At 55.4% G+C, this 14,546-nt stretch overlaps 1 protein-coding gene across 1 annotated transcript; it reads right to left on the minus strand.

Annotated features, from left to right (window-relative positions):
* Positions 1-6,198: 6,198 nt before the first annotated feature.
* On the minus strand, positions 6,199-11,040 carry SFRP5 (secreted frizzled related protein 5). The gene is given in 3 exon segments (NM_174461.3): positions 6,199-7,270; positions 8,734-8,811; positions 10,472-11,040. Coding segments are annotated over 3 exon segments (948 nt in total). The 5' UTR covers positions 10,995-11,040; the 3' UTR covers positions 6,199-6,923.
* Positions 11,041-14,546: the final 3,506 nt, after the last annotated feature.

Raw genomic sequence — 14,546 nt, forward strand, 5'->3', positions numbered from 1 at the left:
GACTTGAGGTGCCGTCTTGTGACCACATTGTGAGGGCCAGGGCTTGGGGTTAGGACCAGGACTCAGTAAATGCTAACTAAGCCACACAGGCTTTAGAATGGAAAGATTTTAGCTAATCCCTCTGAGAAAGCAGGAAAGGATCAGCTCTGGGGGAGGCTGAGAACCAGCCAGAAAGAGGATTGGCTGTGAGATGGGAAGTGGGAGCAGTGCTCTAGGGGTAGGGGGTTGGTAGGGGGGTGTTTGTTTGCTGGGCACCAGGCACCACGAGAGGCACTTCATACACATTATTTCATTTAATCCTTAAGATGGCCCTATGAGGTAGGTTCTGTTTTTCTTCCCATTTTACAGGGGAAGAAATTGAGGCCCAGGGAAGTTAAGTGGTGGCTGCAAAAGGTTTGGCGTGGAATCTTGCAGAGTGGTGTCTTCAGACCGTAGGCCTGAGGCAGTAAAGGAGGGGGCAGAGGGACTCTGCCTTGGGGTCGAGGTCAGGTTGCAGCCACATCCTCACGACCCCATGCACGTGCACCTTGGATGGCGATGCCTGGGGAGTCCTTGCACTGAGGCCTCGGTCTGGGCCCTCCCCCTGGTATGGCAGAGCCCCAGCAGCTCCCAAGGAGCCCCAGGAGGCAGGGAAGCAGCCAGAACCTTGCTCTGGCAGTTTTTACAGAAGAGCATGTTCACAGTACTTAGTACCAAAGTGTCTTCAGCAGCTTGGTAGTCCAGAGGAAATGCTGGAGGAGTGGAAAATAGGGTCTTTGAGCAAAAGAGCACAGAGTGGTAGCACAGGCCCAGGAAGGAAGTTCTTCTCGTGGAGGGCATGTGGCCCGGTTGGTCACTTGGAGGGATACTCGGAGTTAATCCAGTCCAGCCCCTCACTGTGGGAGCCACACTGCATCCGCATGAGCATGTGGTTCCCACCACATTGGAGGATGAAGCCAGAGGGCTTTGCTCAGAGCCGGAGCAGTGTGCACTAGCCAGGGAGCATCCCAGCGGCAGTAAAGGCAGGTGCTGTGATGGGCCAGCTCCACACTTGGCCTATTCTACATTGACTGCACCCACGCTGGAGTGAGTTGCTACAGGGAGGGGCTTGCCCCAAGCCTGTCTGTGCTGCTTTCCTCATCTGTAAAGTGGGTGGAGAGTGGTCTTATCTCATATGGTTGCTGTGAGGATTAAATAAGACAGTCCACTTTAGGTGGGAAGTTAGGTGCCTGGCACATAGTAAATGCTCAATAAACGCTAACTTATTTCTCTCTTCCTGGCAGTCTTCAGGAATAGCAAAACAACTCTGCCCCGCATGGCTTAGAACAGCGATTTTTTTAAAACCAGAGAATAATTATAGATTATTATTCAGGAAAGAATGAGGCTAGACTGTAGTTTGAAAAAGCAGAGTCAATATTTTATGTTGGGAAAATGAAAACAAGTCTAATGTTGGTGGAGTACAGACTATAGCTTGAGGAGCTCTCAGGACGTAGGATTCAGGGGCGTGAGAAACAAGGTTTTCATCTGGGGTCAGTGAAGAAGGGAGGGTACCTTCTTGTCCCCTTGAGGTGCATGTGAGGGCCTCAGAGCAGGCCAGCAGTGGACAGCTTTAGAGTGCAGGTGCCACTGGGAAATGGGGGATGGAGCCGTGGAGGGCTTTACGAGGAGTGGGTGGCGCCTTCCAGCTCTCTGGGGTCTGCAGTGTAGACAGCACCGAAGGCGGCATAGCCTAGAAGGCAGATTGTCTGTTGTAGACCTGGATGCCTGGCTTTAAAGATGTCTTCCAGTTTGTTCTCGGGGACCCAGTGAGGGGACGGGAGCCAGGTCTAGGACGGCCCTGGGGCCTGCTGGGCAGACCTGGATGGACAGCCAGCTCCCACAGCCTGACTTGGGTTGAGGGTTCTGTCCATCATTTTTTGTGGGCTGCTCATGGTGGGGAGCAGTCTCCAGTGATCCTTGGCAGACCTTGAACTGGCCGTGGTTTCTGGGGTCTTCCGGATTTGTGGTCGTTGGTCACTTGGCCCTCACAGCTGAAGCCAAGAGAAGCACCAGTATCATCCCTTTGTCTCCATGGAACCTTCGAGGCATCAAGGGGCCCTGGCTCCAGCATCTCTCCTGCAGCTGGTGGCTCTAAGATCATAGTACCTGTGTTTATTGAGCACTCGTAGTGGGCAGTGTGTGGAGTGTGTCATCTCATTTAAACCTCATGAGAGTCCCCAAAGCTAGGTTCTGTTATTAACTTAACCAGTGAGTAAGTGGAGTGAAATAACCTGCCCAAGGTCACATAGCTAGTGAACCATGGAGCCCTGGTGTGAACTGTGTCACAGGTGCTTCTAGGCACCAGAGAAAAACTGGGTCACCATAGCAGTCCTGGCTGTCACCTACCCTCTGTTCTGCCTTGCCCCCACACACTCCAGGAGTTTCTGAGACGCTGAGCTAATGGAAGGGGCCTGCCCACCACCAGCCCTAGCGAAGTGGGCTCAGCCTCCAGGGGAACAGAGGCAGTCTTGTGGCAGGAGCTCCCCCAGCTCCCAGCACTGCCCCACCTCCCTGGCTGAGTCGTTTTCAACACCCAGAGCAGCACATTCCATTCTCGGGCACAGCTGGGGGCTGGGGACTCCGGATCCCCCTGGCCCCAGCAGAGCCTGCTGTCTGGGCTGGGACACTGGGTCCCAGCCACACACATTCCAGCAACAACCACCCCCCACATTGGATTTCCCAAGGAGTGAACTTTAGCCAGGATTACAGCCAACTGAACACTTGTGGGATGAGAGCTTCCTTTGTGGGACCCAAGAGGCTGGATGCTGACGGGGTTGAGAGGGGAGGAGGAGTGAAGGGGGTGTTCAAGACTGGCTTCTCTGCTGCTCGCAGGGCCCTTGGGGTGGGATCTGAGCAGGGGCCCCCCGAAATCTTCCTGTGAGGCAGGGTGGCAGAAGCACAGCTGCCTCCACACCGATCTTGCCCACCTGTCTTCAGCTTTGCCCCTTGTAGGCAGTAGTTCCCAGGGTTAGAGCGTGGGGGTCAAATCCTCACCACACTGCTAAGTACAGCTGTGTGTCCATCAGTAAGTTCATTAACTTCACTGAACCTCAGCCTCCTCATCATTAAAATTGTTGTTGTTTAGTTGCTAAGTCGCGTCTGACTCCTTTGTGACCCTGTGGACTGTGGCCCACCAGGCTCCTCTGTCCATGGGATTTCCCAGACAAGAATACTGGAGTGGGTTGCCGTTTCTTCCTCCAGGGGATCTTCCCGACCCAGTGATCGAACCCAGGTCTCCTGCGTTGCAAGTGGGTCCTTTGCCACCGAGCCTCATCATGAATGTGGGGACGGGGAATTCCCTGGCAGTCCAGTGGTTAGGATCTGCACTTGCCCACCACAGAGGGCACACGTTCAGTGCCTCGTCAAGGAACTAGAGATTCTGCATGCTGCTCAGTGCAGCCAAATTAAACAATTAATTAAAAAATAACAAATAGGGATAATAATAGTACCTACACTGGGACGTTTAAGTAAGAATGCCTAAGTACTTGGTTATTTATACATTAATGGGCTTGATATATTGAGTGCTACTGTGGTATTATATGTCTCTCCCCTCTACTGCCCTACATACCTGGGTATGTGTTTTCTGATACAAAACCCCAAATGTAGACTCTCCCCCTTCTAGAAGTAACAGTTATGGCCTTTAGATGTTCCTGCCTTTCCTGCCTTCCTGCCAGAAGCATTTCTTAGTTGGTTAACAAATCAATTAGAACTTTAATAAGCACTTATTTTGCGTAAGCACTGTGCTAGGTCAAAGCCTTTGGTTAATAAAAATACTAATGACTATTTAATGAACATTTTCTAAAAGCTGGGCCTTGTTTCCAGGTATTTTTTCACGCATTTCTCCACTTAACGCTCAGCCACCCTGTGAAGTAGACACGATGACTCCATTTTCCGGCTGGGCGGTGGTCCCAGTGTCACATGGTCGTTAGGTCACAGCATTGGAACCCAGACTGGGCTCTGCCGCCTCTCTCACCCGATCCTGAGTGCTGGAGGCCTTCCCTGAATCCCTTCTGTTCACTATCAGAACGCTCCTTTTGTCCTCAACTGAAACACTTGACTTCCTTGCTCCCTTGCAACTGGGGCCGGCCATGTGACTTGAATGTTGGCTGGTGAGCAAGAAGTGGAAATCTACCAGGTGGGACTTGTTGGGAAATTACTGTTTTCCTGATCAAAAGGGCCAGAGGCAGCTCACGGGCAGCTTTTGCTCTTAGCCCTTCCCTGCCTTGCTCCCTGGAATGTGGCTGAGAAGTTGGGAGGAGGAGGTACCCCCTCCCATCCCCCCCACCCCAGGCAGAGCAGGAAGACAGAACGAGCCTGGGATGTGGACCTCCCAGCTCCAGACCCCCTTGCCTGGGGAAGCCCTGCTGTCTCTGGGGGTTTCTGCTCCCCCCAGTCACTGACACGCAGTGCAGACGCTCGCGGGGCGGCCCTGCCGCCTGTCTCAGGCTGGCCAGGAGGGAGTGTTCTGTGGCTGGACAGAATGAGCAAGGGCTCAGGCCTTGCTGGGCCTCTTGGGTGTCTGGTCCCAGGAAAGAGAGTCCTGGGGGCTCTGACAGCAGGTGTTGGGGACAGAGGTGAGGTAGAGCGGAGCCTGCTGCCTTTGTAGGGTGAGGAGCGCCTTACCGGGGCCTCCCAGGATGGGCTCAGGGAGCCCCTCCTTGCCCGCTCCTTCTCACGGGCTGCCAGCACCTGACAGAGGTCAGTATTGTGCTCCGGCCAGAGGCAGCCCAAGCCCTGTGTATTCAGTGGAAAAATAATTCCTGGTCCTGGTTGACCATAGAAGTGTCCATAAATATTTGGTTGGGGTAGGAGGCTGGGAGACAAGGGGTGGATTCAGGGAGCCAGGTGGGCTGGGCAGGCTTTGGGCGAGGGTGGGTGGCAGCGGTGTCCTCAGAGGAAGGAGAAACAAGCGGGCCTCTGCCGCTCCTGACCTGTGGTGGGGCCACCTGACTGCCAGGGAGGTGATTTATGGCCGGCTGTCAGACCACCTGTTAGCTGGCACTGGCCTCTTCGTTTCTCGCTTCTCTGAGAGCTGTGGGAGCAAGCCAGGGTTTTTCCTCATCGAGAGAGAGAACGTGGCTCCATTGTTTCGGAGGAGCAGCAGGTCTTGATTGGACTTGGCATCCCAGCTGAACCCCAGTTGGTGGGGAAAGCAGTCTAGGGGTGTCTGCGGCCCCCCTGCTCGGTACATCTGCCCTGTCCCTCAGCATCTGCTGATGGTACCCCAGGACGCTTCCCTGGCATCATCCCTCCCATGTTCTGGACATTTGAGTGACAGTAGCCTGTCGCCTCCGTTTCAAGGCTTCTCCCCTTGCTGCTTCATCCAGCTCAAGGTAGCAGCCTCCCTTTGCCCTGAGCTCACCGAAGAAGCCCCTGGAAGCGTTAGAGCTGGTCCTCTCCCTGCAAGCAGGAACAGGACTGTTCCAGCCTGAAGAAGCTCAGCCCTTTGCCCTCCTCCAGCCTCAGCTGTTGGCTTATCTGGATGGAAGTTCTCAGCCCTGGCTGCACACCACCCAGGGGGCACCTGGAAATGCTGATTTTGGAGCACCCTCCAGAGGTTCAGGTTTAATTGCTTTAGCTTAGGGCCTAGTATTTTGTAAAAGCTCCCCAAATGCTTCAAAGTGTTAAAGGCCTGAGCTGCTGCAGTTCTCACCAGCTCAGGCAACACTGATGCTCCAGGGACCAGCTTGGAGTAGCACCTGTTCACGCCACCATCTGCTACACGTCCAGTGTCCAGGGGTGTCTGAGCTCTTAAGGGGTGGGAGTGACAAGTTTAGGCCTCTGGCCCTTCATAGTAGTTCCCTGTGGCCCAGCCTCTTGGGGGCTCCTTGGAGCGGGCACTGCCCATGTCAGGGAGATGCTGCAGGACCACGGGAACCTTCTGAGTGTGGGAGAAGGCTGGGGAACTTGGCATCTCTGTCCTTCCTCTGAGACAAAAGGATAGTCATCCCCATCGCTCGCTTAGGCTCATTGTGGGGATAAGAAGGGTGACCCTTGCTGTGTGTTCTCAGTGGATCCTGCAAAATCATGGGAATTGCTCTTTTTAGGCATTCCAAGTATGTCTGTGTAGACAGACCGTGGGTTACAAAAAGGCCTCTTTCTCAAAGTCCCTTCTGAATGGCCCCTCGCCCTCCCTCCTGGAACTGGCTGACAAAGAAATCACCTGCTCAAAATCAACTGTTTGTTTTCTTTGATTTAATTAAAAACTTAAAAAAAAATAGAAAATCAAATCCTACCTGCATCAGTCTAGTACCTATGGCCTCGCAGCAGAAGCAATAATTTATGGTCATCAGGATATAGGGACACGCGGAGGCTGAGGAGCGAGCTTCTGGGAGGGGGCTGGGCTGGGCTTCTCCCCAGTCCAGTGGGGAAGGAGACAGGCAGAGATGGGGGAGGTGGGAAAGTGTGGCTGGAGGGCACCATGACCCTTTCCTCTGGGGGCTATGATGAGGACACATGAAGGGGCATGGGGTCCGGGAACTGTCCCCCAAGTAGCTCAGCCCAATGTCAAGACTTCCCTCTCCCGGGTGAGGCCCCACTGCAACAGACGGGCTGACACTACCGGCTCCCCTGGAAGCCGCCACCTCAGGCTGCTCCGAGCCCCTGCGCCATTCCCTTGCTTTCTTCTCTCTGCTTACTTTCTGAGAGCCTGGGGCTTCCCCTGAACTGAGAAAGGCCTGGTTCTCTGGAAGCAAACCTCCAAGAACCCCAGAACCCCTCAGTCAAGGACAGCCTGGCTCCGTGTCCATCCCTTAGTGCCTGTACCTGCACAGCTCTGCGTGAACCACCCTGTGGCAGGGGCTAGGTCAGCCTGGGGAGGGGGAGGCCAGGTGGGCAGAGGAGAGAGTGCCCCAGGGATGGGGACCGAGGACAGGGCATGGCTGGGTGGGGCAGAGAAGAGCCCTTCAGTGGGGCTCTGCTGCCCCATAGAAGAAGGGGTAGTAAAGGGAGCAGGGGTAGGAGAACATGAACTTGACTGCGAACTTCATCTCCTTGTTCTTCTTGTCCCAGCGGTAGACGGCCATGAGCAGCAGCTGTCCGTCTACTTTGCGGCCCATGACCAGGAAGCTGCCAGCCAGGCTGTCCAGCTGTGGGCAGGGGCAGCCAGCACTGTTCTTCATGTGCAGCACGAGCCTCTTGGTGTCCTTGCGCTTCAGGGGGCCCGACTTGAGCAGCTTCTTCTTTTTCTGGGCTCCAATCAACTTCCGGTCCCCATTCTCTATCTTGATCTCCTTGATGCGCATTTTGACCACTGTGTGTGGGGGGTGGACAGGGGGTCAGCCATGAGAGCCATCAGGCTTGCTTAGGATGCTGGTGACCCCATGCTTGGTGCTCTGCCTGAAGCTCCAGGCCTGGGCCTTGGAGACATGGAGCTTCCGCATGTATACTTACGAAGCTCCCACCAGGTGCTGGACTTGTGCAGACATTATCGGCTTTCATCCTGACATGAATGGGTGTGGTGGGGAAATGAGGTTTGGAGAGGTGGTGATGGGCCTGAATTCTAGAGCCTGGCTTGAACTGAGATCTGGGCTGTGCCTTTCCATGATACCAGGTGCAGGGTGGAGAGCTCTCCTTGGGGAGTGAACTTGGGCGTGGGCTCCCCAGGGAAGGGAAAATATTGGGGGTGGAGATAACCACTTGGAGGGAGCGTTTGGTGGAGGGGGTCCTTGTGATGCAGGAAGGCTGGACTTCGTGATCTCTGGGGATGGATGCTTCCAAATAGGATTTCTGGCTGTGTGTGTGCATGTGTGTGGAGGGTGTTTGGAGCAGTGGTGGGCTGGTAAATGCCAGCTCCGGGGAGGGGCTGCTCTGCAGTACGTGCTGCTTTCCCCAGTGTGACACGCAGGGTCGGGAAGCACTGCAGTCACCTCTATGTGTGTGTGTGTGTGACCGTGTAGTGTGGTGCTGCTGCACGTTTTTGTGTATAAGAGGATGTCTGCGGTATGTGTAGGAGTTTGTAGGATGTTTGTGGAGTGTGTGGCTAGTGGGCGAGGTGATTAAAGAGCCTAATAGAGCAGGGCGTGGTCACGTAGGGTAGCATCCTCCTTCTTTGGGCCTCTGGATCCCCATCTCTGGGAGAAGCCAGAGAGTAGCTTTGGCCACCCAGGGAGAGACATTGTTATAAAAATCTTCTTTCTCTCCCACCTGCTCTTTTTCTCTCTTGGACATACACACACCTTGCAATAATAATGTTCTCTTCCCAAACAGACTAACAACATAAAAGACTTGCTACAGGAAGGGTTTCGTTGCTTTCTCTTTTTTAGAGACAATGAGGTTAAGGCACAAAACGGGAACCAACCGGGCAAAGACCACAGGCCCGGCTGTGTGGTCTGCATGGGAGCCAGGTCCTGACTGCCCCAGGAATGAGGAGGCTCCAGGATGAAGCTGTGGGGCCGGGGACCACAGCACCCCCAGCCAGAGATGCATCAGGTACTAGGCAGAGGTGCCCGGGGGCCAGGGGGCTGCGCTTCCGTCCTGGAGCCCATCTCTCCCCTCTGCTGCCCCCATCCATCTCTGGACCAAGCCTGCCTCCCACAAAGAGAATCCAGCCCTGGAGGCCCTTCTGTAGGCAGTGTCAAGGAAAGGCTGCAAGAGCCCTGGCTAGGGATGGACCATGGCCTTGGGGAGCGGCTTCTGAAGTCCCTGGGATGCCAAAAAGAAAAAAAGTGTATTTCTCTGGGGAGAGGGCAGTGGCCACATGGGCTCTACACTCACCGAAGTCGCTGGAACACATCTGCTCCATGAGTCCGTCAGCACTGTGCTCCATCTCACACTGGGCACAGATCTTGGTCACTGAAGAGAGAAGCAGGGATAGAGTGAGGGGATCAGAGGCCAAAGAGCCAAACTTAGGGTTCAGGCTCCCCCACTGACCAGCCACCTCCGCCTCCCAAGCCTCCACTTCCCCATCAGGAATCAGGATGATGGTAATGATCATGCTCACTGAGTGGTTGTGAGATTCCAGAGACGAGGTTGTGAAGGGACGAAACTGACCAGGTAGGCACGGCTGCCCCATGACCCTGGCAGCTGCGGCCATCATGTGCGCCCGGCCTGTCTCTGTGTGTCTGCCTCCTGGCAGGCCGCCCCATCATGGCAGGGCGAGGGGCTCAAAGAGGGTGGGAGTGGGAGGGCAGAGCCAGGTGGGACTCTAAGAATGGGATTTCCCTGCCTTCCAAGTTTGAGCTCCAAGAAAACCAGAATAAAAGAGCCCTGCCAGGATCCCTGCTGGGGACTGTGCTGTTTCTTCTTGAGCGGTGTCTCTCCTTTCCTGGTCCCATTTCTAACCCAAGAATAGGGAGTTTGCCTTCTCTCACCACTCTCTGGTCACAAGACCCCCACCCAACCTCGACTCTCAGGTCCCATGTGGGTGCATAGGATTGGGATAGCATGGGTGAGGTTAGCTCTGAGCGGTGGGTGGGGTGTGGTGGGGTTCAGTTGCTTTTGGGGGGCCGGGTCAGGTGAAAACTGGGGCAGTGCTGCCCCTTGGGAGAGTCCCAGAGCCAGGGGCTTCCTGGATTCTCATATCAGCCACCCAGGCGAAGCTTCCTTGCCAGGTGCCACTGTTTATTCTCCTATCTGGTGTCCAACAGGGGCTTACTCTGTCTGAAAGGAGGTTAGCAGACAGTGGGGAGAAGAATAAGGGGGGTGCACAGTGAAGGGGAGGCTGAGACCAGAGAGGAATGAGGGGTAATGGGATGGGGGTGGGGAGGAAGGTGGCACTTAAGAGTCTAGAAGTTTGGGGAACCTGAGATTGCTTCCTATTTAACAATGAGGAGACAGAGGCTCAACTTGCCCAAGGGCTCCTTGTTAGGGGCAGAGCCTGGCACCCTGCTCACCATTCTGCTCTGAGCCTTACCCAGGGGTCTGACTGCCTGGGGCACTGGGGAAAGAGTGGGAGAATTTAGGGTTCCCAGGTGCAGAAAATAGGGGCAGGGTGGAAACCATAGCCCAGAGTTGCGTTTGGCCCCCAGTCTTTGGCTACATCATTTCCCCTAGCCTCCGCCCCTCCCCAAATCCCAACACAGGTAGGGGTCCAGGGCTGCTGAGGCCAAAGGCATCTTTAGCAACCCTGGGTATCTGTGGGCTGAGAGGGGTGATAAGGCATTTATTGGAGGCCTCAGGATGAAGTGACAGCACTGCCCTCACACCCCTGGGATTCCAGAAGCTTAGGAAGGTGGAAGCTGCGAGGGAAAGCCAGGAGAGGTTTCAGGAGCAGTTGGAATGGGAGAGAACCAGTTTGAACGTCCAGAGCCGCAAGGAGGCACTACTCTGGCAGGCCATGGCGGGAGGGGAAGGCTGGAAGGCTTCGGGGGGACATGCAGGGCTGAGCAAAGACTCTGAGTGTGTGTGTGTCTAGAGGAGGTGGCACCTCTAGAGGGCTGTGGCATCCATTGGGGTCCGGCTCACGGGTACCCAGGGGCAGTCGGAGCGCAGGGGGCGGGGGCGGGAGCGCTACCTGGAGGCGCGGTGGCGGGCAGGTGCCCGAACTGCACAGCGATGCAGAGGTCGTTGTCCAGGGGGAACTTGTGACAGTGCAGCATCTCGGGCCAGGGGAAGCCATAGGCCTCCATGAGCGGCGCGCAGCCGGCGCGCACAGCCTCGCACAGCGAGCGGCAAGGGTAGATGGGCCGGTCGAGGCAGACGGGCGCGAAGAGCGAGCAGAGGAAGACCTGCGTGTCCGAGTGGCAGCGCTTGGCCAGCAGCGGCAGCCAGCTGCTCGCCTGCTGCTTCACCTCGGCCAGGCTCTCGTGCTCCAGCAGGTTGGGCAGCCGCATGCGCTTGTAGCCCACCGTGTGGCAGAGCGGCAGGTCGGCGGGGATGTCGAGGCACTGGGGCGGCTTGGAGTACGAGCGCCCGTGCAGCGGCTCGGTCTGCCAGCCGTAGTAGTCGTACTCCTCGCCCCGCGCCGGCGCCCCGTGCAGCGCCCCCAGCAGCAGGGCCAGCACGGCCGCCCGCGCGCCCCCGGCCGCCGCCCGCATGGCTGCGCAGGCCCCCGACACTCCGTCGCCGCTGAGGTCGCCCAAGTGGACGGCAGCCTCGCTCCGCTCCCGGGCGCACCGAGTGATTCTGGCGCCTCCCACCTTGGGGCTCCAACCCCGGCCTCGCCGCGCGCCGCAGCCAATCTCCGGCCGCCCGGCCCCCGCCCCAAGGCGGGGAGGCAGGGTGGCGCCCCCTCGGCCCCTCCTGCCCTGGGGCCCGCGCGTCCCGCCCAGAGTCCCGCCCGCTCGTGCGCCCCTCTCCCGCTCGCCTGCTCCCCCGCCAGTGCTCCAGCCTCGCCTTGCGCCTCTCGCCAGGACTCCTTCACCTCCCTAGGCTTTTTCCTCGTCTCTAGCCGTCTCCTTATCTCTCTCCGACACAGCCTCTCCTGTTCCTTTTCTCACTCACTTCACTTGGTTATCTCTCCGTCTCGGCCTGTACCCCTCTGCTCTGTTTTCTCTTTCCTGACACCTGGGTTCTCCCCTTTCCCGGCAGGAGTCTTCTGGCTGCTCACACCCTCCTGGTCCAGCCGGGCAAGTGCTTCACCCCCAGTGCTCACGCATTTGTGGAGTTCCTGCCTGGTTCCGGGCAGCTGTGCTGACTGCTGGGGAATCAGAGATGGATGTGATCCAGAGCCCACCTCCTGGACATCCCAGCTTAGTTGGGGCCAAGATAATCATACCTGCTGTTTAGTGAGCACTTACTTAGTGCCTCAGACACTGCACAGCACTTCATAACCTTATCAACTATTTCCAATGATGGCTAATACTTATTGGGTGCTTCCCATGTGTCAAGTCTTTCTGACCACATTACATAAACTACCTCATTTAATTCTCACAATAATGGCATAAGATGGGTAGGTACTACTACTATCTGTGCTTTACAGATAAAGGCACTGACCTAAAAAGATTAAGTAGGGATTGGAGCCAGGACCTGAATCCAGGTCTGATTCCAAGAGTCAGAGCCAGGTCATGACCAGGGGTTCTGGATTCTGAGTCTGTAGGCTTAGTGAATCTGTGTGTCTGTAGAGGGGTGGGAGTGGGGTGGGGAGGGAGACTCAGAGAAGTGAAGTAACTGGCCCTTGGTCACCTTGCTAACAGATGAAGAAGCCATGATTTGAATCCAGATGTTTGGTTCCAAAGACCAGGGAACTATTCAGCTCTAAGACAAATTTCAGCCTAGAGTAGGAAATGCTGAGGGAGGAGAGTGTATCTCCTCTGGGAGCCTAGAGAAGGAAGGAATTGAGGAGGATATCCAGGGAGGCATCAGAGAAGGGGCAGGGTTTCAGGGACCCAATGTTAACGGTCCATCTGGATCCTGCCTTCCATTGGCTTTCTGTGGGAGGAGCTTTGGTTAAGAGGCTCAGAGGTGGGGTGGGATGGTAGGCTCCTTCCTGAGAACCTAACTGAAAACCTGACTCCCCAGCCTTTGTTGGGGAGGGTACCCTGGGGAGGAGTCTTGTAGCAGGGTTTGGGGTGCTCTGAGCTAGGGGAAGAAGTTCTGGGGCACTTGCTCCCTACACTCTTGCCCTCAAATCCTCCCCACGCCATTCTCCTGAATGTCTCCAAGGCTCCCATCTTCCCACGGATCTATCCTTGCGGTGCTAGTGGAGAGCAGTAAGGACCACTTCTCTTAATAGTCAGATGACACTCACACACCACTTACTGTGTGCAAAGCTTGAGATGTGTATCCCACAGACGGGGATACAGAGATACAAAAGACATCGGGCCTGCCTCATCTGATCTAGTTTTGAGAAAAAGACACAAGACATGGCCGAGGAGGCAAAGGAAAATTAGGCAGATCCCTCGGGTGGAACAGCCCTCGGGTGGAACAGCCCTCTGTTGTTTTGATGTCCAGGAACACACTTTCCTCCCATTTCTCCCTCTCCCAACTCCGGCATGAGAGGTTCTGGGATGACCACTTAGAAGGTGAAGGGCCGTTCCCTGCAGGGTCAGACAGTGTAGTGGAGTAGTGGTGCAAGGTCTTGGACTCTGCAGACAGAAAGAGCCAGGTTCCCATCTGAGTGCACACTCTATGAGTGACGACCTTGGGCACATACTTAGCTATTCTGACCCTTCATTTCCTTGTTTTGAAATAGAACCTCTTCAGCAGATGTTGTGAGGGGCAAACAAAGTGGTGCATGGAAAGAAAGCCTCCTGCACAATGCCAGCACATAACAGGCATCCAGGAATGTTAGCTCGCCAAGGGATGTGTGATTTTAGGATATAAATGTGGTGTGTGCTCTGAAAGCTCCCTCGGACACCTTGGCCCTGGCTCCGGCTTGGGATTCTGAGCAGTAGTTCTGCTCCCTGCACTCCAGCTTACCACTCACCCCCTGCTCTGGGCTTGGCAGAGCTTCTCTACTCTGGGGGAAGTCTGGTTTTGGGCACTGGCAAGAGTGTTGGGGCTCCCAGGTGGTTGAACAAGGTGCTGGCTCCCTGGGCAGCTGGTCTCCTGTGCTGTTTTTTGGCATCCCAGTGCCTGGCCTGGACAGAGTGAAGCATTGTTTCTGGGCTGCTTATGTAAGAACTGCACATGGTCTGAGAGCCGGGGGCGTCTGTACCTGGCAGCTCCAGGGCCTCTGAAGGGCAGAGGGGCGAGGCTGGAAACCTCCTGGAAGAGGAAGATGGGTAGGCTTTACCTGACAATTCTGTCTTGAGGGCCCCTGAGGCTTCTGGATATGGGGCCCGTGATGAAACTGAGGTGGGAAGCCCTTCATAAGAATCAAACCCGGGTGGGGGCTGACCCTGGGGCAGCCATTCAGGGAAGCTCTCCCTCTGTGGCCAGGCCGGCGGATTACTTTGGCCCTGGTGCCAGAGAAAGAAGGGGGCTGTGCTCTGACAGGGTCTCCCTTCTTGATGAGCCTGCTCCAGGGCCAGGGCAGCTGGGCGAAACACTTGGCATGCTGGACATCTGTCCATCCGGGAGCGTCTGCTGTCTGTCCAGGCACACGTTTCCCCCAGCTGATGGAGGAACCTGCTTGTTCAAAACAATGTGTACTCATGGTTTGTTGTGAGCAAAGTTCTACACAGATAACTCTTCGATTGGACTTGCTAATTATGGGGAATTCTCTGGTGGTCCAGTGGTTAGGACTCCTTGCTAAGATCCCTCAAGCTGTGGGGCCAGCAAACACCTGGCTAGTTAATGTTATCAAAACCTACATTTTTTCTTCTTTTCTTTTTGGCTGCATGGGGTCTTAGTTGCAGCATGTGGGAGCTTGTTCAGGAGCTTATTCCCCGGACCCAGGATCCCTGCGATTGGGATCATAGATTCTTAACCACTGGACCACCAGGGAAGTCCCTATTTTCCTGCCTTTTCAGTGCCTACTTCAGTGGTTCTCCTTGTGGTCAGGGTTCCCTTGAGGGTCCCCAAGTGCCTTTTAGGGAGTCTACAAGGCCAAAATTGTACGTAATTTGAAGATCTACTCAAAGTGCAAGACAGACCAATGAATTTTAAGGATTTTATTTTGTTGAGTAAGAAAAGTTTATTGATGTGGATTCAGATTCTACATTACAACCAACGTTGAAAGAATTGCCACATGTCAATATTTTGGC

This window comes from Bos taurus, chromosome 26, assembly GCF_002263795.3.
Source record: "Bos taurus isolate L1 Dominette 01449 registration number 42190680 breed Hereford chromosome 26, ARS-UCD2.0, whole genome shotgun sequence".
NCBI classification, from domain to species: Eukaryota; Metazoa; Chordata; class Mammalia; order Artiodactyla; family Bovidae; genus Bos; species Bos taurus.